The 24,082-nt window shown below is 35.2% G+C and overlaps 1 protein-coding gene across 1 annotated transcript in view; it reads left to right on the top strand.

Annotated features, from left to right (window-relative positions):
• Positions 1-1,371: 1,371 nt before the first annotated feature.
• LOC123565559 (arrestin domain-containing protein 3-like) overlaps positions 1,372-24,082 on the top strand; it is an 87,415-nt gene continuing 64,704 nt past the window's right edge. The window contains exon 1 of the mRNA XM_053549239.1: positions 1,372-1,749. Coding sequence (XP_053405214.1) covers positions 1,632-1,749 — 118 coding nt within the window. The 5' untranslated portion in view covers positions 1,372-1,631. The remainder of the gene's footprint in view (positions 1,750-24,082) is intronic.

The raw sequence follows: 24,082 nt of genomic DNA, 5'->3' as shown, positions 1-24,082 counted from the left end.
GGAAATATATAATGAATCTACATTTGATAGCGCCATTTCTCGATGCGTACATTGCAAAATAATAATGTTGCGATGATTTAAGCAAAAAATACTACATAATTAAATTTGAGAAAAAGTCTTCAAAAGTCATCTTTAGCTAAACTTCCCAAGCACTGGAATTATTACGTCTTTTGAAAAGAAAACTCAACAGTCTATGACTCCTGTAAAATAAAACGTCTGTCATTAAATCCTCTCAAATGGCACTTCCTGAAAAAAACAATACCTCTTATCTCTGACTCTAACGTTAAGATGAGCCTAGAGAGAAATGGATTTTCTTAGAAATTATCAGTGTCATTGTGAAGAAAGAAATAAACTTTATTACAGATTACTTGATCTCAACAGACGTTGTAAGTCTAATGACTTTCTTAATATAACTACTGTCAAATCACCGTTAATTTGTTATTTGACAGCATTATATTGTGAACACACCGATCGAAATATCAAAACAACTGCTGAACTAAGCCATACAAAATACATAATTTATAATTAGTAGTGTGTTACACCTTCCAGAGCACTGTGTGCTTTCCTGGTCTTTCTGGAGTACCAGCCATCTGGAAGAGTTACACGTGCATTTCAAGACACTGAAACATATATTTTCAGGAGCTGTTCCGCAGATAGTAATAAAGTATAATGAAATCGTGGTCAATGAAAACATTCAATTATCAATGCAAACGGTATTTTTGACAAAATGTAAAATCGACGTTGAGCTAAGAATACTTATACGTAATATACTTTCGTATCTTTGTAGAATCTATCCATTGATCAACTTTCATTTTCAATTTCAAATTTAATTACTTTTTTTTTCAAACTGCTGTCAGCAATCGGAAACAAAATTTCCCTACCAACATCCTCTCAGAACTAACTAGTAACTTGATTTCTTTTTGATAGAAAATAAAGTAGAACTTTTTTACAGTCCATACACAGGCACGCTAATCCGCAAATCTGTGACAACAGAACGTTTCTAATGCAAGGTCGTGACCTGATTGATTATCATTTACATGTAAAAACAGGCAATAAAAGTCACAAGGATTAGACCGGATAATTCTCAGGGAACATTTCCGATACAAGAGTTCATCCGTTTATGTAAGGTGTGAATATTTAGATGTTACAATTTATTGGACATGACAAATGAGCCCAGTCTACCGCGTAGAATGCAGGGATTTATTCGTCCGGAAATAGATATACATGTATAATTTCTGTTTACTCTTTCTCGCAATGCACGTGCCCGTGTTTACCATATTTTAATTAGTGTGAAAGTACCACAGATGAAACATTTTAGAACGTTGTTTATCAAAGCTGAGAGTAATCAAATCTTGGTATCGGAAGTATCGCACGATCTTGATTAGATAAGGAAGGATTTTAGCAGAACAGATCGCGCCTAAAATTCAATAATCTTCGATAAACAGGCGAGAAAAATCTTGAAGGAATTTTACATTTTCATATTTGTGAACCTCATTGTAAACTTTGGAGAAAAAAAATGCGTTGATTGAATTAAAAAGCAAGCTGTATAATTATTGTAGCAGATGATTCGCTAAGATTTAAAAAAATAAATCTTGCGGCTAAACGATTGATTACAGTTGCTGCCAGGAGACATGGGGAGGATAACAATATTTGAAATATCGTTGTTAAAGAAAGTGCACATTTTCTTTACTAAAGAGCACGTGCAAGGCGAGCTTACATTAGAGACGGAAAAGGACCTAAAATTGTCAGGTAATAGCATTTTATTTTATAATTGTAACTGCACGAGTCGCCCTCTCACGACTTTTCAGATTTTTAATGAGAATATAGATAAAAGACGAAAAGTACATCTTGAAAAAGACGAAAGGTACATGTAGAAAAAAGACGGAAAGTACATGTAGTAACGTATTGCTTGTTTGTAAACATTTACTGTCTCTTAACAAAGACAGACAGATTAAGCGCTTTTGATATAAATACTTATATAGCATATTGGACAGAATTAAAGGAATCTTTTTTCCGTCAAAGTAAAATTTAACAGTATTACAAAAAATGTATATAGGTTGTTGTAATCTACCGTAGTTCAGTGTGATATAATATTTCCTGCTAAACATAATGTTGACAGCGAGTTACCTGAATCACACTATCCAAGGGGTATTAAATAACATGCTCATTGCTTAGTTAACCTATCTATTTTACCGAAACCATATCTATGGATACATGTATATACAATAATGCAATTCATTATAGAACGATATTCGCTCAATATTATATTTTTTCATTTAAGAATACCCTTGATATCATCATATAAAAACATGTTACACCTTTGTGTTCAGTATAGAGCATGATGTTCACTGCAAATGCTTTTCCTTCGCCTGAATTGATATAGTTGCACCACTGTGTTACCCCTAACGATAACAGAATGCAAGCACACAAAGCACGTGCACACACAAACCTTATCTAGATATAACCTAGAGCTGACGAGAGGACCAACATATATGTTACAATGCTCTTTCCAATGCAAAGTCCATGCAAATGTTTCAAAATTGCTGAATAAGAGGAGTTTTAGCGTCTCCATGGAGAAATCTCTAGTGGTAAAACTCATGATTTCATTAAGCATGCAGACTTTCTTTTTTACAGCAGTTCGATTAATTCAGAGGCAACTGTATAAATGAGCTCTTACTATTGCGTTATGGCCATTACACAGATCTGGGTTGACCATAGTATCCTAATGCAAGTCAATATTTTTTTTTTATCTAAGAATATAAAGCAATAAGTATAATTCTCTTATAATATACTAGGATATGGTCACACCGTCGGTAGTTAAAATAATGTTAGTAAATAAACCCGACATTGATATACACACTCTAGAAAATTACAAACATAGCACACATTTTACAGCAAATATTTCATTTTTGCTTCTTGCCTGCAAATATTTTGGTATCAATTTGTTATTAGTCATTAAATCCGATCTAAAATGGCGTACATGATGCGTGGCCGTCCTGGCGTGCGCACGTGGAACTCATGTACTTTATGTCAAAGAAAAATAAGTTTAAAAAAAGATAATTGTCATCACTTAAATGTGTTTGAAATTACCCGACTTTTCTCAAACTGGGCGACTGTATGTTCCAAAGATGATCGTAATTAAATATAGAACTGCGGTGGCCTAATGGTTAAGGCGCCTGTCCGGCAAAAAGGGAGGTCGAACGTTCGAGTTCTGTCAGAGGTCTTATTACTGAAGAGACACCTGTAGTTGAGCCACCAGCTAGTTAAATAATTATTTAATAACCGATTGCCTACATGTCTGGTGACTGGCATTAAATATAGAAATTGGAATGCAATGCTGTTCAGTGTAATGTAGATGTGTCCTAAGCAAATTTGGCTGGCCCTTTCAGTAAGGGAGAAACTACGATTAACAAACCATAGATAACAAGAGCCATGTCAGACATGGCTAATCCCCCCACCGGGCATATCATAATTGATGGATGTGGTCCGCATCAGGGGTTTTAAGATGTGGAAGATAGAATAAGTCAGTAGTGAGGTGGTTTACTGCTAAATTTTATTAATTTTCATGAAGAGTATAACTATGATGTTTTTCTATATGGCTACTGTAAAAAGAAGGAATGGAAAGCTAACAGGGAACAAGAGTGCCAGAATGTCACAATATATGCCCGTCAAAGCAAATTTCTTTACTCTAGCAGCTGTATTTGCAAATGGAATGTTAATTTTGTGGTTGTTTAGTAATCATTGTAAGTCTTTTGTTTTTTAAAGTCCACAAAAAAACTCCTTACTAGGTAGAGATACGTTATATATAATAAAATTAATAAAATACACCTAAAACTGGAGAGTAACATCTATGCTGTACCACAGAAAAGTGGTCTTGTTTTTTCCCTAGGGTCAATTATAAAAATGTTACAATATAAGTTATTTATAGTAACAACTAAGGGAAGTTAATCTTTAAAAAAAAAAAAAAAAAAAAAAAAAAAAAAAAAATTGCAAGTCCACACAAAAATCTTTATCAGGAAGAGACTGGTCAAAATACACCTCAAAATTGGATTTAGCATGTTTGTTGTACTACAGAAAAGTGGTCTCGATTTTTCCCTACGACTAGTAATGAAAAAGTTACAATAAAAGCTATTTAAAGTAACAACAAAGGGAAGTAATTCTAAAGAAGGGAACTGCGCATGACACTTCGTCTCATGATGGTGTATAATTGTGCCAAGTTACATCAAAATCCCTCCATGCATGAAAAAGAAATGCTTCAGACAAAGTCATTCTTGTATCTGACCTTTGGCCTCTAAGTGTGACCTTGACCTTAGGCCTAGTGACCTGGATCTTGCGCATGACACTCCGTCTCGTGGTGGTAAACATTTGTGCCAAGTTATATCAAAATCCCTCAATGCATGAAGAAGAAATGCTCCGGACAAGGTTTTTATTCTTGTATCCTTTGACATCTAAGTGTGACCTTGACCTTAGACCTAGGGACCTAGTTCTTGCGTATGACACTCCGCATCGTGGTGGTAAACATTTGTGCCAAGATATATCAAAATCCCTCCATGCATGAAGAAGATATGCTCCGGACAAATTTCTTTAAGAAAATATGATAAAGGGGAATAACTCAAAAAATAGGCAAGGCAGAGTTATTGTTCTTGCACACTGCACTTCCTCCCAATGTGTTCTATCAGTGTATGAAGTTTGAAGAAAATCCCTCCAGTACTTTTGGGGTTATGCTCCGGACAAAATGTTTTAAGAAAATATGATAAAGGGGAATAACTCAAAAAATAGGCAAGGTAGAGTTATTGTTCTTGCACATTGCACTTCCTCCCAATGTGTTCTATCAGTGTATGAAGCTTGAAGAAAATCCCTCCAGTACTTTTGGAGTTATGCTCCGGACAAATTTTTTTAAGAAAATAAGATAAAGGGGAATAACTCAAAAATAGGCAAGGTAGAGTTATTGTTCTTGCACACTGCACTTCCTCCCAATGTGTTCTATCAGTGTATGAAGTTTGAAGAAAATCCCTCAAGTACTTATGGAGTTATGCTCCGGACAAATATCGTTGCGGACGCACGGACGGACGGACGGACGGACAGACGGACGCACGGACGGAGAGCATTTCTAATATCCCCTTCACCTTTGGTGGGGGGATAAAAAAATATGGTGCTAAAATGGAATTATACATATGTTGTACTCGTAAGAATTAACACATAAAAATCAGCCCTAGAACTATTTCCAAGTGGCTTTCTTTTTACAGTTAAATCTACTACAGTCTACAGATTCATTAATTTCAAAATTAGTAATAAGCTATTTTAAGACGAATTCTCAGACAGTATTTGCTCATAGCCTCAGTGTAATACCATTACAGGGTTAGCTTTTTAAAAAGCTAGAAAGCGGATTGCTCGGTCCTTTGCGTGAGATGAAACACAGAAATGGAAGCTACATTGTTCCCTTCCGTCTCATTGAACACTTTTTCATCATTTGTTTCTTTCCGCGCCATAGAACACTTTCTGATCATTAATGATGGCGGTGGCTTAGGGTGGGAAATATCCGCGTGAAAGACGATTTTTATTTGGTCAATTTTCATAAGCCATTCCCCTTATATGTTGCATTTTGTTTCATCCCTGGCTTCATATTTGTAATGAAAGGAAAAATTGGAAGCCATGTACTTCCTGTTTATGGCCATGTTTAGAGCTTAATCTGGTCAGCATTGTAGAGTATTATAATATACCGTGCACTATCATTATAATCCTTTACGGTTAATGCTTTTTTGAAAACAAAAAACAACATGAACTTATAAAAGTCACGCTCGCTAAGTGTTTTTGGCAGTTTATTTATATTTTCTTCTGTGGTTTCTAATTATCTCCCCTTTCATTGAGAATAAGAAAATCACTTATTAGATAACGATTATAAATTTAATGCCATAAATCAAAGATCACAGGTTATATAAGGAAATATAATAGAACAAAACTTATGATCAGCACTGATATTCTTATGAATATCCACTTAACCGCCATATCTTATTAACTGATACATTATGAAGGACATACATAATCAACACAATATTGTATACACAATATTTCTCAGCACATAACTTACTAAACAATTTATTAATACGGCACTTATTAAATAAACAAATTACAAAAAGACATCACAATGTAAGTTATGAATTATTCAGCTTCACAATATGATAAAAAGGTAATTTTTAAAAACAAAACTGAAAATTTGGCGGTGGGTGGGTGGGAAAAATTTAATTGAAAAAAACGTGTGATTGTGTCAAATTCACTTACAACAGTGACAAATACTATAAAAAAAAACAGAGGCCGGGCCTCAACAAAATAACTTTATTGGACCAATCAGTATAAATATAACAAACTTCTGACGCCGATGCATAAGGATTTTACAAAGAAGGAAAAATACCCAAATGTTCCGAATTACCCACAATATCAGTAAGGCAATTTTATGCTCGATAATTAAGTATTTTAATTTATTAAAATAAACCAATTGTTGCAATTGTTGTTATCTGGTCAGCATTTTAGAATATTATAATATACCGTGCACTATCATTATAATCCTTTACGTTTTCTGAAGGTGAAAACAAAAAAAAACACATGAACTTGTAAAAGTCACGCACGTTAAGTGTTTTTGGCAGTTTATTTATATTTTCTTCTGTGGTTTCTAATTATTGCAATTGTTGTTAAGTGTAACACTTCATCTGCCACTTCTCCGAAAGTTATGATAAAAGTGTATACCTTTGATATGTTTGCGTGCAGTTGGACATTATTATTTTATGACGAAATTCTTTCAGAACAAACTAATCAGTAAATATAGCCTGGCATGAATAAGGCAACGTCTCAAAGCGAGCTCGAGGAACAATGAAAATCAGTTTTATGCATCAGAAGTTATGAAATATTTATTACCACAGTGACGTGATTTCCCTTCCTTTCCTCAGCCACGTCTTGAATTGCGTTCTGTGTATCGCGGTATGAATACATCTGCAGGTTTCGGTGCAAATGTTGAGTTCTGCTCAATCGGGGCTAGAGGGCGTGGACGGTACTTTGTATTTCCACTACCGTCCATGAACAGGCTCATTCAAAACGAGCTTGTGACATTTTCACTTGTGTCGTGTTTTGCAACCTGTGGTTTTCCACATTTGAATTGATGTATAGTAGGAATAATTACAATCACGAAACCAGTCTTAGCATGTTCAAATGATAAATGTTGTTATTGACCAATCAATACGGTGAACCCCTTGGGCCTTCTCTCTGAGTTCGCAAAAATAATTGCGATTTCCGTTACAAGAAAACATATTGAAAGATTGCCAACATTACAAGAATATGATCTAAATCCTGAGAGAATAATAGCGCCGTCCTTCAGGAGTAGTTCATTTTATTACAGGATTTAATATGTTATATATATACAGTTAGTTCTTTTATCGAGTATTTACTGCCAAGTCTTAAACTATTGAAGAACTCAGATAATCTTCAGCGTATGGGAGCTTAAACCCAAAAAGTAGACCAACAGACTATAATATCATATATGAAGTTATTTATCAGACATCAGTGATAGAACCCTTGATTTTGTTTATTTAAAGAAAGATCAGACAAGAGTCCGTTTTAATAGGGCTACCATGTTAGGCACGTGCCTCGCCAGCAATATTTGACTTTTTTGGCGACTACACGTGATAAAATACACGTAACTTTCACCAAACTAAAATGTTCAAGACATCTGTATTTAATAGCGTCAGAGGTGTTTAAGAGTTTAACAAACAGTAAGGCTGTAGAAATGAAATTTAATTGGAAAAGTAATAAACGTAATAGTGATTGCACACACAAATTACGAAAGGAATCGAGAATTGGATGAAACTTTGTCGGATAAAACGAGGGTGCTGTCAATGTGCAGTGGAACTACAAATTATGTTTATTCAAATATTTGTACAGCTTTTGATTACTTTAACCTCTACCGAAACAAATAAAGAGAGATAACATTGATTAAATTAAAGAGAGTTAAATGCTCGGTGTAACTCAAATTGTGATCTTTTATGGGTAATAAAGGTCTGTCAGTATGCCTGTTTTTAAGGCTAAGTTATGACTGTTTTATCATTCATCCGCTATGTTCATGAATGGAACCATTTTGTGTAGCGCATCTATATGTTTTAATTTGATTATAAATAAAATAATGATTCGTATACTTTCGTATTCGTTAGAGCGGACACAGTATTCCAGTTATAACACTTGTTGCTTATGAATCTAGGGGTCGTGAGTTCGATCCTCCGCTTTTTCAACTTAAATTTACCAATATTGGGATAAGAGTCCCGTGTATGGATGCTTTACACTTCGCACGCTAAAGAACCAGGAAAGCTTCTGGAAAAGGAACACGTTCTGTATCTTGCACTATTCTTGCACTAAACGTTGCTAAAAAATTTATAGAGGAGTCGCCCGTATGACTATATCTAGGCTTACAAACAGATAATTATAAACCCGCTCCAAAAATATTAACAAACCTGGTTCGGATTAACGTGAAGTTTCCAACTGCTTCCGCAATTACTCATGATAAAATGTAAGGGTAGATTTCCCGGAAGCACAGATCACCCCAAACACAGTCATGGAGACATGCATCGCAAAGTAGTCCCCGCAACAAAAAGCATCAGTAACGGAAAAATATAGTAGACGGGTAGCCTAAAAATTCCAACAACAAATACATTTTCATTATATGCAAAATACAAAAACAAAACCTCTGGGGAGTCATATTTAACAAAAAATATGAGGATTAATAAGCAGCAGACCATGAACTGTGCTGAAGGTTGCGTAGTAACAAAATATCTCGAATGTTTAAAGACTAGTGTAATTAAATGTTAGGATAAATAGATTTTAACCTATATTGATTTCAGATATTGCGCTCTGTAAATCATTTGAAACAAAACAATGTTAGCAACTTCGAAAATAATTTTCCTATAGAAAAGAAAAAAAAAATCTCAAACAAAGTTCCCCTAAAACGTGTTGATTAGTTAACGTCCTACATTTCTGAAGCAATCTGTAATCTAATTTATCCGACTGAATTGTCAGTTCCACGTTGACTTCTGAGAAATAAACACCATAAATCAAATTTTATTTAATACGATGCTTTCATTGAAATACAGAAATATTGGTTCAGATTTAGAAATCGTGCTGATTTTTTTTTCATATGGCATTTTTTTTTAATGATTTAGGGACAAAAAATCATATTTTATTATTCATAATATGGCCACACTTCAATTTGAAAGATAGCCTTGATGAACTGATAATTCTGCTTTTTTCCGAACCTCCTTTATATATTTTATTCTGTATTCTACGCAAAATATATCGAGTATTATATCTATGCATTCCCACAGAACAGTTTTATGGAAACTCAGTTCAATAATACAAATGTTCAAAACTTTCATTAACAAAATTAATGCTTAAAATATTTTTTAAAAAATCACGTGCCTGAAGAACTTTTCCAAAGTTCCTGTTGTAACGGTTGTTTAATTTGTCTAATTACAGTCTCAGTTTTTTTGTCAATGTGAAGTTGCCTACAATCCATAGGCTTTGAGCTATAACAATTTGTACCGACAAAGCCAGGCAGCCAGGCTAGCAGACGACAATATTTTCCGAGCTTCCGAGTACTTACGGATAACGGCGGAAAAAGCCGGAATATTTGAAGAAATGTTCACTGTACGCACTAAAATGCAAAAAGGACCAAACAAACCATTATTAAATCTAAAACAAATTACACGAAAGAAAAATAAAATGATTTTTCTACATTTTTAGGGGTATCGATTTTTTGATTGTTTGCGGAAAATATCTCATTTTATCTGTTATATTTAAAAAAGTCAGTTTTTTTTGTCCCGTTTCCTACAGAATCTATATGAACTGAGGTGGGTCTATTTAACGTCAATAAGGACCAACCAAATATTAAAATATTTTAAAAAATATATATTTATAATATCCGGAATAAATTAAACTTTAATTTGTGGGGTATCGAATTTTTGATTTCCAAATAGAACTTTCTCTATTTAAGTTTAAGTATTTTTTTCCTTTGTTTATGTAGGCAAATTTATCGATTTTCCGATAGATCGATGTTGCTAAAAGTTCGTAATGATATTTCTAGATTTTGGAAGCCTAGAACGCAGGAAATTCAACCATATCCATGATCGCAAAGTGGCACAATCACAATTCTAACACTTTTAAGATTTTGTATTATATAAACAAAACAGGATTTACCGTGTATTGTCTTGTCGATTAAAAAACGTTTCGCAAAATGACCTACTTTTGGCTATTCCGATTTACTCCCTCGTATCAGCATTTTATTTCAAATTAGTATCCCTTCCTGGTGTAATTCGAACGTGTTATAATGGAAATAGATTTTTATCTGAACTCATAACCGTGTTTTATTTGCCAACAAAGCACGTAAAACTAAAATCTATTTCCCAAATAGAAACTGTCATGGAGAGATCTAGTAGACGGGTTTCCTTATATAACAATCAGCAAGTACATTTCAGTTATATGAAGTTTATTAAAATTAGGAAGGAGGAAAAAACCGGATGGAGTGTGGAAACGGGAAGGATACGCGAAAATAAAAAAGTTCTGGACGTAAAAAGGGAAGGGGTGAGGTGTGAATAAATATAACAACAACATAAAAGACAATACATGTATATATAACAAATAAAACGAAACATCCCCGTAGTATATACGTATATATATAGTGTATAAAACCAAATTTAAGAAAGGTTTATGAACTTTCTTTATTTCTTTAAAAGGACGGTCTGTGGTAAAATTTAGTTATTTAACTTTTCCGTTCTTATCTTTACAAAATGTTACTTCTTAGAGGGGCAATGAAAACCATTTCCCAAATAGGGTTTTTTTGTGATAAAATGCTATCAGAGAAACTAGTCAATGTAGCACCCATGGGTTTTACTAAAAAATAGCAGCACTTTCAGACTAAAGTTATATTAGGTTAAGAAAGTAATTATTTTATCAATCAATCGGTTTTGAAACTCGCAAGAAACAATTAACGTGGAAGCATTTATATTCATAGTTTATTTGAATGATCGATTGTGCGCAGAATGCCGGAACCTTTTCGTTTCCTGATGGTGAAAACAAAGCCATTAACATAACCTTCCCTTGGAGTGCTCACATGTTCTTATATTTATGTGATATATTGACCATCTATTACGAGTCATTGGAAATTAGGCATGAAGTTTTCTTTATCAGCATCTTTTCAGAAAAAAAATCTTCCAACAATCGCTTGCGGTTTATACCCGTATATATGCACAAAAAACAATAACATTGAAGCCTTAAATAATTATAATACTTCGCTAATTGTTGCAGGAATTTCAATTACGAACTCCCATTGAACGCTGCACAATTTATTGAAACATGCTGGCTTAGTTTTTATGACGCGGGCATCAGTATATGCACCAATACAATATTTATTTGGAGAAAAGGAAAGCGTGTTGTACATAAGATAACATAACTTGGGCATTTTAATGAAGAAAACTAAATATTTTGAGTGCTTTAATTATGCTTTTTTTATTGCACCTACTGCATAGTTTTGAAATATGTTACTTTCGTTTAACAAGAATCACAGTGTTACAGACTGTTTCAGGAAGATATTTTCGTTTAGCGAACTGTCATAAATCAAGGTGATTGGCGACTAATGGACGCGTATTATTTTCATTTAATACGGTATTTGCGCTACATTTAAATTAATAACTAAATGCAGAAAACAAACTTCGTATTTACCAAACCTTACCGCTGATTAAGAAAATAGTTTCACATTCAAGAGCCAAACGGAGAAACTTGGGAACATTAAATCGATTTAGGATGTAGAAACAGACAATTTAGCAAAGATATGACGTCATCATGATATACATTCAAGTAAACAATTTGATCTGCGGCAGTTCAAAATCTGGAATGACCGTATTTGAGGTTGGTCATACAGAACGTCTTCGCCAAAAATATTTGGATGTATTAAACACGAAGTTCTGTTTATCATATTGTTATGGTCATATTCTACCATCGCCCATCGCACGATGGTAAGATGCTAGAATAGTAGAATGTGCTATGGTATGATAACGATGGTAGGATGATACATTACAATCCTTCTATTGCTATGACATAATCTAAGTAGATACATGAAGTGGCATTTCTGGTATTTCTACCAAATATCAAGCGATTGTGTAAAAGTAACAATTATGCACTTCTAACTGACAAATAAGACGTTTAAAGTCCCACTCCAGCATTTTTATGTTCCTCATCTTTTATACAATTTTACTTTTATTATGTTACCTCTGACATTTGGTACCATTTCTGAAATAACAAGCATTCCGTGATTGAACGTAGTCCCAGCATGCAGACATGGAAACAGCTTTCTGCTTTAAATATCAAAGTTATATTAACAGGAAACACTCAATAACGTTTAGAAATGCATTACCACTCTCACCGTTAAATAAAACATAAAAATAAAAGTGAAATGGATTACGTTTTATAGATTTATTGCTGGTTTAAAACTGGCGTAAATAAGGAATCGATTAAACTCCACTTTCATTAAGACACCATTTTCTCAGTTTTATTTTGTGTTGCTACAAATTGTATTGAATTCTTTTTAGAGGCCATTTGTGTTACGAGACCACTTACGTAAAAAGACCGTTTGTATTAAGAGACCGCTTTTGTCGTGCCTTAAGTGTTCTGTTATACAAGTTGTTCTTTAGAAACAAAAATAAACAACATATCGTAAAGTTATATAATATACCTTACTGATCGGCAAGCTATTCAATACGTGTGTGTTTTACATGACAGTCACAGTTTTATTCTTATTCTTTTTTATCTATTAACTCTGTATACAAACCGGTCATAAAGTACAAATTATGGACCGGCAATTATATAATTTAAAAGTCATGCAATAAACGCTTCTAATACCGTGTTCACACTAGCAGAACGGTTTTATTTTTATTAGGCACTAATTGGCTATAATTGGTATTTGACATTCAAAACCCATCAAAATATAATCTAGTTTGCGTCCACACTAGGCAAAGAAATGTGGTTTAAATATATACATGCAATGTTGGAAGTTAACAAATATCTTGCAATAAGCAAAACAGGTTACAAAGAATTGAGGCTAACAGAAACAAGAAGGGGTCATCAATATTTAAACTTCTGTGTTCATCTAAGAATTTCTGTTCATTCCATCTATTGTCCATTTTGAGCGTCAGCATGACTCCATATCGCAATTTAATGTTTTTGTTTCAACAACAGTCCAATTACTTTAGCCAGCCACAGCATCAATTGTTTGATACAAAAGAGAAACACGTGGTATTCTTCCTCCAAAAAGTAAGATCTGTGGATTTGGGATTGTAAAACCAGTTATAACCCACATTTGCGTTCACATTTGTAAAATAATGTAGCATTACTTTTTAATGTAGTATTAAAACCACCTCCCGAGGTAGTTTTAATGCTACATTACAGAAACCACTTGACCTTTACAAAATTCACGTTTTACACCACATATAGTGTGGACGCAAACGAGTTTAAAAAATAAACCCAAGTTAATGTAGGATTAAAAACGTAGTCTGAACACGGTATCAGGACATGAGAAGCAAGTCTACATAAATTATTGACAGCAAACTTAATTTAACGATGTCAGTTGCCATGATCAGATTAAATTCATCTAAATCCCGGAGTGCATTTTTGAAACATTCAGAGAGTTCTATAAGATTGTCTGCCTTGTTTCACATTACGCATGTCTGATTAAAATGTATTATGATTGCATTGTGTATTCCTAACGGGTTAAGATGAGAATGAAAACAATCGATTAACTACACGATTAGGTCGTATCTTGTATGAACTGTTCTATGTATCTATTTCCTGTCTTGGTCAAGAAATATAAACTGCATGCGCTTTAGTAAAGATTATAGTCATGCTAATAGGATCCGACTGGGTTGTTTGCATGGGACAATCTTTTCATGGGAGTGATAAACATTTAATGAGTTTTACAGTACATGTATTTATTCTAGTATATATATTCAATAGTACTACGATAAATAAACTGCATGCGCAAAATATTATAATTAGCCCGGGTTGTCTTGTTTGCAATTCAAATATTTTCATGGGAATGTATTACAATTTGAATGAAAAGATACACTTCAGCATTTTTTCTCAAGTTATTTAAGCGAACTTCATTGAAACTTTGAATATATAGCTATAGTACAACACTTATGTCTGTCAAAATAGCTATGTAAATCTACAGTGGTACAGGTACATTGTAAAATTGCTGGAGAATTTTTGAGGAACAATGAACAAGAATATGTTCATTTACGTTTTACACACACGGTTGCATTACCTTCCAATTTAAATAAACATAGAATACAAACTACATTTGGCTAGCATGTTCTCTTCTGCCCGCCCGCTTAGCTCAGTAGGTAAGAGCGTTGGTCTACGGATCTCGGGGTCGCGAGTTCGATCCTCGGGCGGGGCGTATGTTCTCCGTGACTATTTGATAAACGACATTGTGTCTGAAATCATTAGTCCTCCACTTCTGGCTCATGTGGGGAAGTTACTTTCGGAGAACAGGTTTGTACTGGTAAAGAATCCAGGAATACTGGTTAGGTTAACTGCCCGCCGTTACATGACTGAAATACTGTTAAAAAACGGCGTTAACCCCAAAACAAACAAACAAACATATTCACTTCTACCAGAACTATTTTATATTAACTAAAAATCCAGACATATTGATTGTTAACTAAATATTTTCACATTGGAAGACCGCTGTGTCACTTGGGAACGTCAAATCAATTTATATTCAATAATATGAACCAATTAGCCAAGTATGACGTCATTATGATTTAATTTCGAGTAAATATTTTGATCAGCCGCAGTTCAAATGGTGCTTAGTCAAATGTAATTTAAGTGTCCTCATATTTGCTTTTTAACGAAATTAAAAAGCATTATTAGAAGTTTATTTGCTATCTTTCTTACCGTCTTTACACACACATCTCTCTCTCTCTCTCTCTCTCTCTCTCTCTCTCTCTCTCTCTCTCTGTCCCTCTCTCTCTCTCTCTCTCTCTCTCTCTCTCTCTCTCTTTCTCTCTCTCTAACGTGAAATCCCAAAAGGTCATATGGGATTGTCGGTCTAAGAGGTTTTCTTGACCTTTTTACATTTGAAAGTATACTTTATATAGTAATTTAGCGATGTGCACGGTTCCTTTCAGCAGGACTGAGTGTCAGTCTGACTAAAGTACTTGATATTCTAAACGAAGATCTGAGGATGACCCATTCACATTCATCTTTCTGTATATTTGGATTTCGGATATTGCTATTTTTATTTTCGCAAATCTATTTTTATTTGAACCAATCAGATGACTCGTTTCAACAATCATATGGCTGAACCGTAACAATAGCGTCGAATGTCACAGGGTGAGAAAAATGTGCGGTCAGTCCGAGGCTCGAACCCGAGACCCCTCGTTTACAGGACGAGTGCTCTACCGACTGAGCTAACAGGCTGCCTGACACATCTTCTCCCTTTATGTGACCAAGTCCGTACCGTGACATATGATACCTCTCAAAACACGAGGGCGACGTCATGATGCGGTCGTCATAAGAATTGTAAACATGAAAAAACCCAGGCTAAATATAGATTTTCTAAACTTCTGCTTTCACTTTCAAAATGTTGAAAGCAAGGCCATGATTGGCTAGCGGAAGGGTCGTCAGAACGAGTCAATCAATAGCACGTCTTCAGATCCAAAGCGTAACGTTAATTGAAGATGTACTTTAGTCAGATTGGGTTGAGTGTTCTTCTGTTAGATCTATATTTGTTGCTTCTAGTTGTAAGTTTTACTGACCTGTTTCGGTTATTTGAATATGGGAATGTCTGGTGTCAACGCATGGTTAAAATATATCAGTTCAGATCAAAACAGAAACCAAAAATGATATTGTCAAAAATATCAATTTATTTGTATAAAACAAACACAATTTGCCGCCATTTTGTGTATGCTATTTTTGTTCGCGTGACAATGGCGTCTCTCTATCCGGTTCGCGCGTTTTGTATTTATACTTGAAATGGATTGGAAATAAAAAAAAGAGAGAAAAAAACGTTTTAGAAAGAAACCTCCAGTTTTGTCACTAACGAAACTTAAGAGTTTCAGTTAGAGGAGTACGTCTCCAAAGCGCAGCAAGTCCAGGTTGCGCAGCAAGTCCAATAAAAGGTGTAAGTCCAATTCGGAAGAGTAAGTCTTCCAAGTGCAGCAAGTCCAGGTTGCGCAGCAAGTCCAGTAACAGGAGCAAGTCCAATTCGGAAGAGTAAGTCTTCCAAGTGCAGCAAGTCCAGGTTGCGCAGCAAGTCCAGTAAAAGGAGCAAGTCCAATTTGGAAGAGTAAGTCTTCCAAGTGCAGCAAGTCCAGGTTGCGCAGCAAATCCAGTAACAGGAGCAAGTCTGATTCGGAGGAGTAAGTCTTCCAAGTGCAGCAAGTCCAGGTTGCGCAGCAAGTCCAGTAAAAGGAGCAAGTCCAATTCGGAGGAGTTAGTCTTCCAAGTGCAGCAAGTCCAGGTTGCGCAGCAAGTCCAGTGAGAGGAGCAATTTAAATTAGAGGAGCAAGTCTAAGAAGCGAAGCAAGTCTAAGAAGCGAAGCAAATCTAAGACGTGAAGCAAGTCCAGGAAGTGAAGCACGTCTAAGAAGCGAAGCAAGTCTAAGACGTGAAGCAAGTCTAGGGGTTCAGCAAGTCAAGTATATCTAGGAAACCTTCATCGTGTATACTGCTTGGAAGATACCTCAGATATTGTCACCATTATAGTTAACCCAAAACTTGACAGATATCCATTCTAATTAGCTTATTTGTTTTTTTTTTTTGTTTTTCTTTTTTTTTTCGTATTTTTCCCATTACAATAATTGTAAAGTTTACTGTTTCATTTTAGTTGGCCCTAAAGACCTGTATCTGCGTGTTTTAAATGGACGCTTATGCTATGAGTAAATGTGAAATTTTAACAATATTTGTAAAAGATCCTCTAGTCTGTACTCAGACTAAACGAATACTGAATACCAGTTTATGAATGGTTATGTTATATGTAGTCCACAAGGTCATAAATGCGTTACTTTTATTTCAAAGAAACGACATGATGCAAATGTGCATTTGAATAAAATCTGTAAAGTCATAGAAACATTATAACAGGACAGTGTATTATCTCTCATTTGTGGAAGTAAAGTGTGCGAAGACGAAATTGAGTACGTCTTAAACACAAACACGATTCTTACATAAGTGAGGACTTTAACTGAAGGCCATACCCATTAAAAGACGCAGTTGGTAAATAAATATATATAAGTATTGGTTTGTTTTACTTTCAATCTGACTAAAGTACTTGATCTTCTAAACGAAGATCTGATAATGACCTATTCACATTCATCTTTTGCTAATTATTTTTTCGCAAACATATTTTTTAACCAATCAGACGACTCGTTTCAACAAGCATTTGGCTGAACCATCAGAATAGCGTCAAATGTCACAGGGTGAGAAAAATGTGCCGTCAGTCCAGAACTCAAATCCGGGACCCCTCGCTTACAGGGCGAGTGCTCTTTCGACTGAGCTAACCGGCTGCCTGACACATATTCTCCCCTTACGTGACCAAGTTCGTACCGTGACATATGATACCTCTCAAAACACAGGGCGCAGTCATGATGTGGTCGTCATAATAACATGAAAAACCCTGTCTCAATATAGATTTTGTATGCCCCCGAAGGGAGGCATATTAGTTTTCAACTGTCCGCCCGTTCGTCACAACGTTAACTTTTTGCATGAAGGCACTTTACTCGCGAACCACCGCACCCAGGACCTTCAAACTTCACATGCTGATAGTACTTATTGAGTACACGATCCCTACTGACTTTGGGGTCACCAGGTCAAAGGTCAAGGTCACAGGGGCCAATGTTAACTTTTTGCATGTTCGTTCGTCACAATGTTAACTTTTTGCATGAAGGCACTTTTCTCGCGGACCACTGCATCCAGGACCTTCAAACTTCACCTGCTGATAGTACTTATTGCGTACATAACTCCTACTGACTTTAGGGTCACCAGGTCAAAGGTCAAGGTCACAGGGGCCAATGTTAACTTTTTGCATGAAGGCATTTTACTCGCGAAGCAATGCACCCAGGACCTTCAAACTTCATACGCTGATAGTTCTTATTGAGTACACGACCTCTACTGATTTTGGGATCACCAGGTCAAAGGTCAAGGTCACAGGTGCTAATGTTAACTTTTTGCCTGAAGGCACTTGACTCACGAACCACTGCACCCAGCACCTTCAAACTTCATATGCTGATAGTACTTATTGAGTACACGACACCTACTGACTTTGGAGTCACCAGGTCAAAGGTCAAGGTCACAGGGGCCAATGTTAACTTTTTGCATGTCCGTTCGTCACAACGTTAACTTTTTGCATGAAGGCACTTTACTCGCGAACCACTGCACCCAGGACCTTCAAACTTCACATGCTGATAGTACTTATTACGTACATAACTCCTACTGACTTTGGGGTCACCAGGGCAAAGGTCAAGGTCACAGGTGCTGATGTTAACCTTTTGCACGAAAGCACTTTACTCGCGAACCACTGCACCCAGGACCTTCAAACTTCATATGCTGATAGTACTTATTGAGTACACGACCACTACTGACTTTGGGGTCACCAGGTCAAGGTCACCAGGTCAACGTTCAAGGCGCTGCGGGGGCATTTTTCACCATTAGTGACAGCTCTTGTTAAACTTCTATTTTCACTTTCAAAATGTTGAAAGCAAGGCCCTGATTGGCTAGCGGAAGGGTCGTCAGAACGAGTTAATCAATAGCACGTCTTTAGATCCAAAGCGTAGCATTAATTGGAGAAGTACTTTAGTCCGATTGGGTAGAGTGTTCTTCTATTAGATCTATATTTGTTACTTCAAGTTGTAAGTTTTACTGACCTGTATCGGTTATTTGAATATGGGAATGTCTGTTGTTAACGCATGGTTAAAATATATCAGTTCAGGTCAAAACAGAAACCAAACATGATATCCATTCAAATTAGCTTATTTGTTTTTTTTTCTTTTTTCCCATTTCAATAATTGTAAAGTTTACTGTTTTATTTTAGTTGGCCCTAAAGACCTGTCTCTGCGGGTTTTCAATGGACGCTTTTGCTATGAGTTAATATGAAATTTTAACAAAATTTATAGAAGATCCTTTAGTCTGTACTCAGACTAAACGAATACTGAATACCAGTTTATGAATGGTTATGTTATATGTAGTCCACAAGGTCATAAATGCGTTACTTTTATTTCAAAGAAACGACATGATGCAAATGTGCATTTGAAGTCATAGAAACGTTATAACAGGACAATGTATTGTTCCGCCGGCACTCCTGCCTAGGACCGGTATCAGTTGTTGAGTTGGGTTCGGACAAAAAGGGATGACATTGTACCTATATCTCTAGCAAAGAGGCAAAATCAGTGTTCAGTCACACATCTTTTATTCAGATATAAAGTTCTAGCAGTTCCAAGTATAAAATATTCAGTAGTTTACAAAGTATTATTCATAAATTCCACATACCTCCAGAAGTTACTGTTCTATGACTCTTATACAGTATGCTTATGTCAGGATTAATTAAGAACTTTGGAGCCGATCTGTATGCATTCAACATAGGGGTTACTGTCTTCAGGGTGGAGGAAAGATTGACCAATGAGGAGCCGAAAAACGGACCTTTTATAGTTTTAGCACAGCTCCGCATACGACAACGGTACGTGAACAGTACGTGACGTACGTGGAGATAGCTACTATCCAATCGAAAACGACGTTACATAAAACGTACGGGGACACCGGAGCAACCGGAAGTAAACAAATGTCGCGGAGCGAAAGATCGATATAAGCGAAGTATTTCTCGCATATCTTTCTAAATAACAGTAGTCCAAGCGAATCACTGATATAGATTGATCAAGAACAGGTATGACTATCGATTAATACCGTGTTTTAGGTCTGACATAAAATACGCGCGCCGAAATCGTTGATGTAACTTCTGGTTCTGTGCGATCAAAAATATACATGTACAAGTCTCATGTTACTAATCGTGTTTAGATCAGTTGGACGGCCTAACGGTATTATCTCTCATTTGTGGAAGTAATGTGTGCGAAGACGAAATTGAGTACGTCTTAAACACAAATGCGATTCTTACATAAGTGAGGACTTTAACTGTAGGCCATACCCATTAAAAGACGCAATTGGTAAATAATTATTGAAGTATTGGTTTGTTTTACATTCAATCTGACTAAAGTACTTGATCTTCTAAACGAAGTTCTGATAATGACCTATTCACATACATCTTTCTGTATATTTGGATTTCTGATATTGCTAATTTTATTTTCGCAACACTATTTTTATTTGAACCAATCAGACGACTCGTTTCAACAAGCATTTGGCTGAACCATCAAAATAGCGTCAAATGTCACAGGGTGAGAAAAATGTGCAGTCAGTCCGGAACTCGAACCCTAGACCCCTCGCTTACAGTGTAAGGTCGTCAGAACGAGGCTATCAATAGCACGTATTCAGATCCAAAGCGTAGCGTTAATTGGAGAGATGTGCTTTAGTCAGATTGTTTTACATTCAAGGTGGTTCAGTTGTCAGAACAATAAATGTTATGTTTATAGCTTCGTTTGTAATATACTATTTTGTGCAGCATTTCTGAGCAATAGAAGTCAACGAGTACATTTACAGTTTCTTAAATAATTCTTTCATATTGCGAGTGCTGCGAAGGGCACCACTTCATCTACTAATTTGTACAAGTGTACCACTTATACTTTTTACTGCTTATTATTATATTATACCAGGTTTATATAGCGCATTTTTTCATGATAAACACGTTCAAAAGCGGTTAACATGCAAATGCACTTAACAATCAAAGGCAGTTACTCTCAGCGAAATTAATATTTTACTGGAACACACAGAGCAATCCGACCAGAGAGACAGACCGAGAGAATACCACCAGAACAGAGAGAGAGTGATAGAGAGAGAGAGAGAGAGAATATCTATTAGAGGCATATCCGACTAACTTAGCCTAGCTACTTGCGAATAGACGGTTCTTTAACTTGTCCGATATGTAGTAACGATACGGCAGAAGCCATCTTTCCTGGACAGAACCAGTACTGTCCTCTGGGAGATACTAAAGAGCATCTCAGGACCGCTGGACTGACTGTCAATCGTGTTACCACTAAACCGCCGGCATTTAGTTTTGTCTACAATCGTTCAGAGCGAGGTTTAATTATAATTCGATATCAGTGAATAGCGCTTAATGTTATTCGATTACATAACATCTGCACAAAGACCTGCGTCACATGATATCAAACTATAGTTATTAAAATTTATTAACTACTGCAAGAATTTCAATTACGAGATGTTACTCCCATTCGGCGCTGCACAAATTCATTCAACATGTGTTAACATTTTGTTTTAAAGTGAGCGTATAGTATATTCTTTACCACATTTAATCCCAGAGTTTGTTCCTAGCCGAAAAATGTAGAACATTAGTGTTAGTAAGAAAAGTAGAGTGTTGTGATTAATAGAATACAGCTGAAGAGCTTTAATAAGTATAGACACGTGAGAGAAGATACTAAGTATTTAGTGATGTGACACAAGTGATTTCTTTTCTATACTCATATTTTTTCTTCAATGGAATATTTATAAGTACTGAAACTGGATACTGCATAGCTTACATGCCAATGTAAAGTGAACTCTGATACATAGGAATTATTTCTTGCTTCGTGAAATTTCCAATGTGCATTAATGTGAATTGGATTGCAAAGGCAAATCTGATTACAGCTTATGATATGTCAAATTTTTGACTTGATGTTAGAAAGCTAGTTATCTACGTCACAAAACAAAATGGGTCAGAAAAACGTAATAGAAGAATTTTCTGTGAATTTGCAGAGTCGACCAAGTGTTTATGGCCCCATTTTTTTGACTGGGGAGACTGTTATGGGACATATAAGACTTGAGATTGTTCAGCATTTGTCTCTTACATGTAAGTATTAAATCATTTTAAAATAATACGCACGCTTGTACAAGCTTTGGTGTCATTGTGGAAATAACAACAAAATACTTATGACGCAGCCGAATTCACAACAAATGAGTTAAGTTTCTTTATAAACCCAATATGAACGATCCTCAAAATACTGCATCATGAATTACAGCCTAGTGTTAGCTGTTCAAGTGTAAGGAATATCAGTTTCGGATAGATGGCAGTTTCCTATCAAGTTAATTTAGACTCCCAAACATAAGTTATGGGAAGAAAACTTAAAGAAAGAAAGTATAATGGACGCGTTACAGATCTAAATCGATATATTTGAGAAAGTTCAGAATGCTACAAAACACTATAGGAATCAACACCAAATCATTTACTTTTTGTCACTTTAAAGAATATGACATCTTGCACTTTGGCGACATTTATGTAATTACAAACATTCCATAATTAAACTCACAGGCCTTATTATAAAGTTCCCAGCATGAAGACACGTAAGTATTTTTTTCAAAGCAGAATTTCACGGAAACATTCTCTATTCAAAAATTAATCTCAATAGAGATAAAGGTATTATAAATTGACACTGCAACTGATAAAATTTTATATGTTTATTGCGTTTATTTTTTCTGACTTAATCATCTAGTTTACGGGGCCACTAAAATCTGTAACAAGAGTGGTAAAAATTACAACGTTATAGTATAACATCTGTTCTAATTCAGTACAATTCTCTGACTGAAGAAATAATTCCTGTAAAACAAACACATTCAATATTCTCAGAAGAATTCGCTCTGCAGAAATTGCTTAATGTATCGTTTTCTATAAATAAAGAATTTGCTTACTTACTTACTTACTTTTTAAAGATAAAATAAGATAAGAAGAAGAGACGAAAAATATGTAAAGTTTCCAATATGAAATTTTGTAGAATGAAATACCAGCATAATTAGTACAAGGACAATTTTTGTTACAACGCATTTAACCTCCAGCACTTCCGGTCTAAATGATAAAAAGGCGGGGATGTAAAGAATACATCTGTGATAGCAGTACAGGTATTTTGAAGAAAATAGAATAAAGTAAAATGTGGCTTGTTTCTAATGTTTTGTCAGAAAGCATTTTTTTGGTAATTTTAGAAAAAGAAATTTTTAACTTTTATTGGGTTGCATAATTCACTAAAAGGCATATTAATAATTTCTTACCAGAACCAGTACGTCCTTGTAAGACCCATCAGTTTTAGTATTAGTCAAGGTTCCTTATTTTTATGATAGAGCTCTGCTTAAGCCGGTGATGGGAATTATCTGTAATAGTCAGTGAAAGTCAATCTGCTATTATATTGCTGGTAGATATTTTCCTAAAGTATAATACGTTCCTCTTTACTCTTACATAATTTACAAGCAATTAAATATGATTTCTATGCCGATTTGTCATATAGTTTGGCGATTATACTACGTGAAATGAGTCTAATCAACTTAATGAATAACATTGTTTTAAATGCATTAAGATCCTACAAAATAAAACAAAATTAAATTTTAAAGATATGAAAAGTTAGAAAGGTGAAGAGAAACATATTTGTACGTGTGTTTTAAACATAATATCCTTTCAGCGGCCGTAATATAATAAAACATATTAGCCCTTTCACGCTACCGTAGAATCAACATTTATTACACGAAATTCATTTTGAAAATATCTCTGAAATGTCTAGATCTGCAGCTCTCAAATACGGAATTATCTGACATCCGAGGCATATACTGACACTTTTAGACAGCATCAAAAAGGACCTTTTGAACGACTTGACGAAGCTCAAAAAATCTCCGTGCAAATATTTTTAATGGATGAAAAGCTGACATGTCGTGCTAAAGCAAAGGCATTTTCAAATAGTAAGAAAATGCTGAAAATTGACTCCTCATTAGGAAAAATAAACAAAGTCCACGCGCATACATTTAGACGGAGTGGTCCCTGCGCGTGAACCCTGGCTATTTACCAATGTAAATGCAACTTTCGTTTTCAAGTTTAGTCTGTGTATTTTCATTTTCTTTACTTCCGGGAAAAGGTGAAGGTCAT

Source organism: Mercenaria mercenaria, chromosome 8 (assembly GCF_021730395.1).
Source record: "Mercenaria mercenaria strain notata chromosome 8, MADL_Memer_1, whole genome shotgun sequence".
Classification (NCBI taxonomy): Eukaryota; Metazoa; Mollusca; class Bivalvia; order Venerida; family Veneridae; genus Mercenaria; species Mercenaria mercenaria.
Note: the sequence above shows the minus strand (reverse complement) of the source record. Positions and strands in the feature narration are given on the sequence as shown.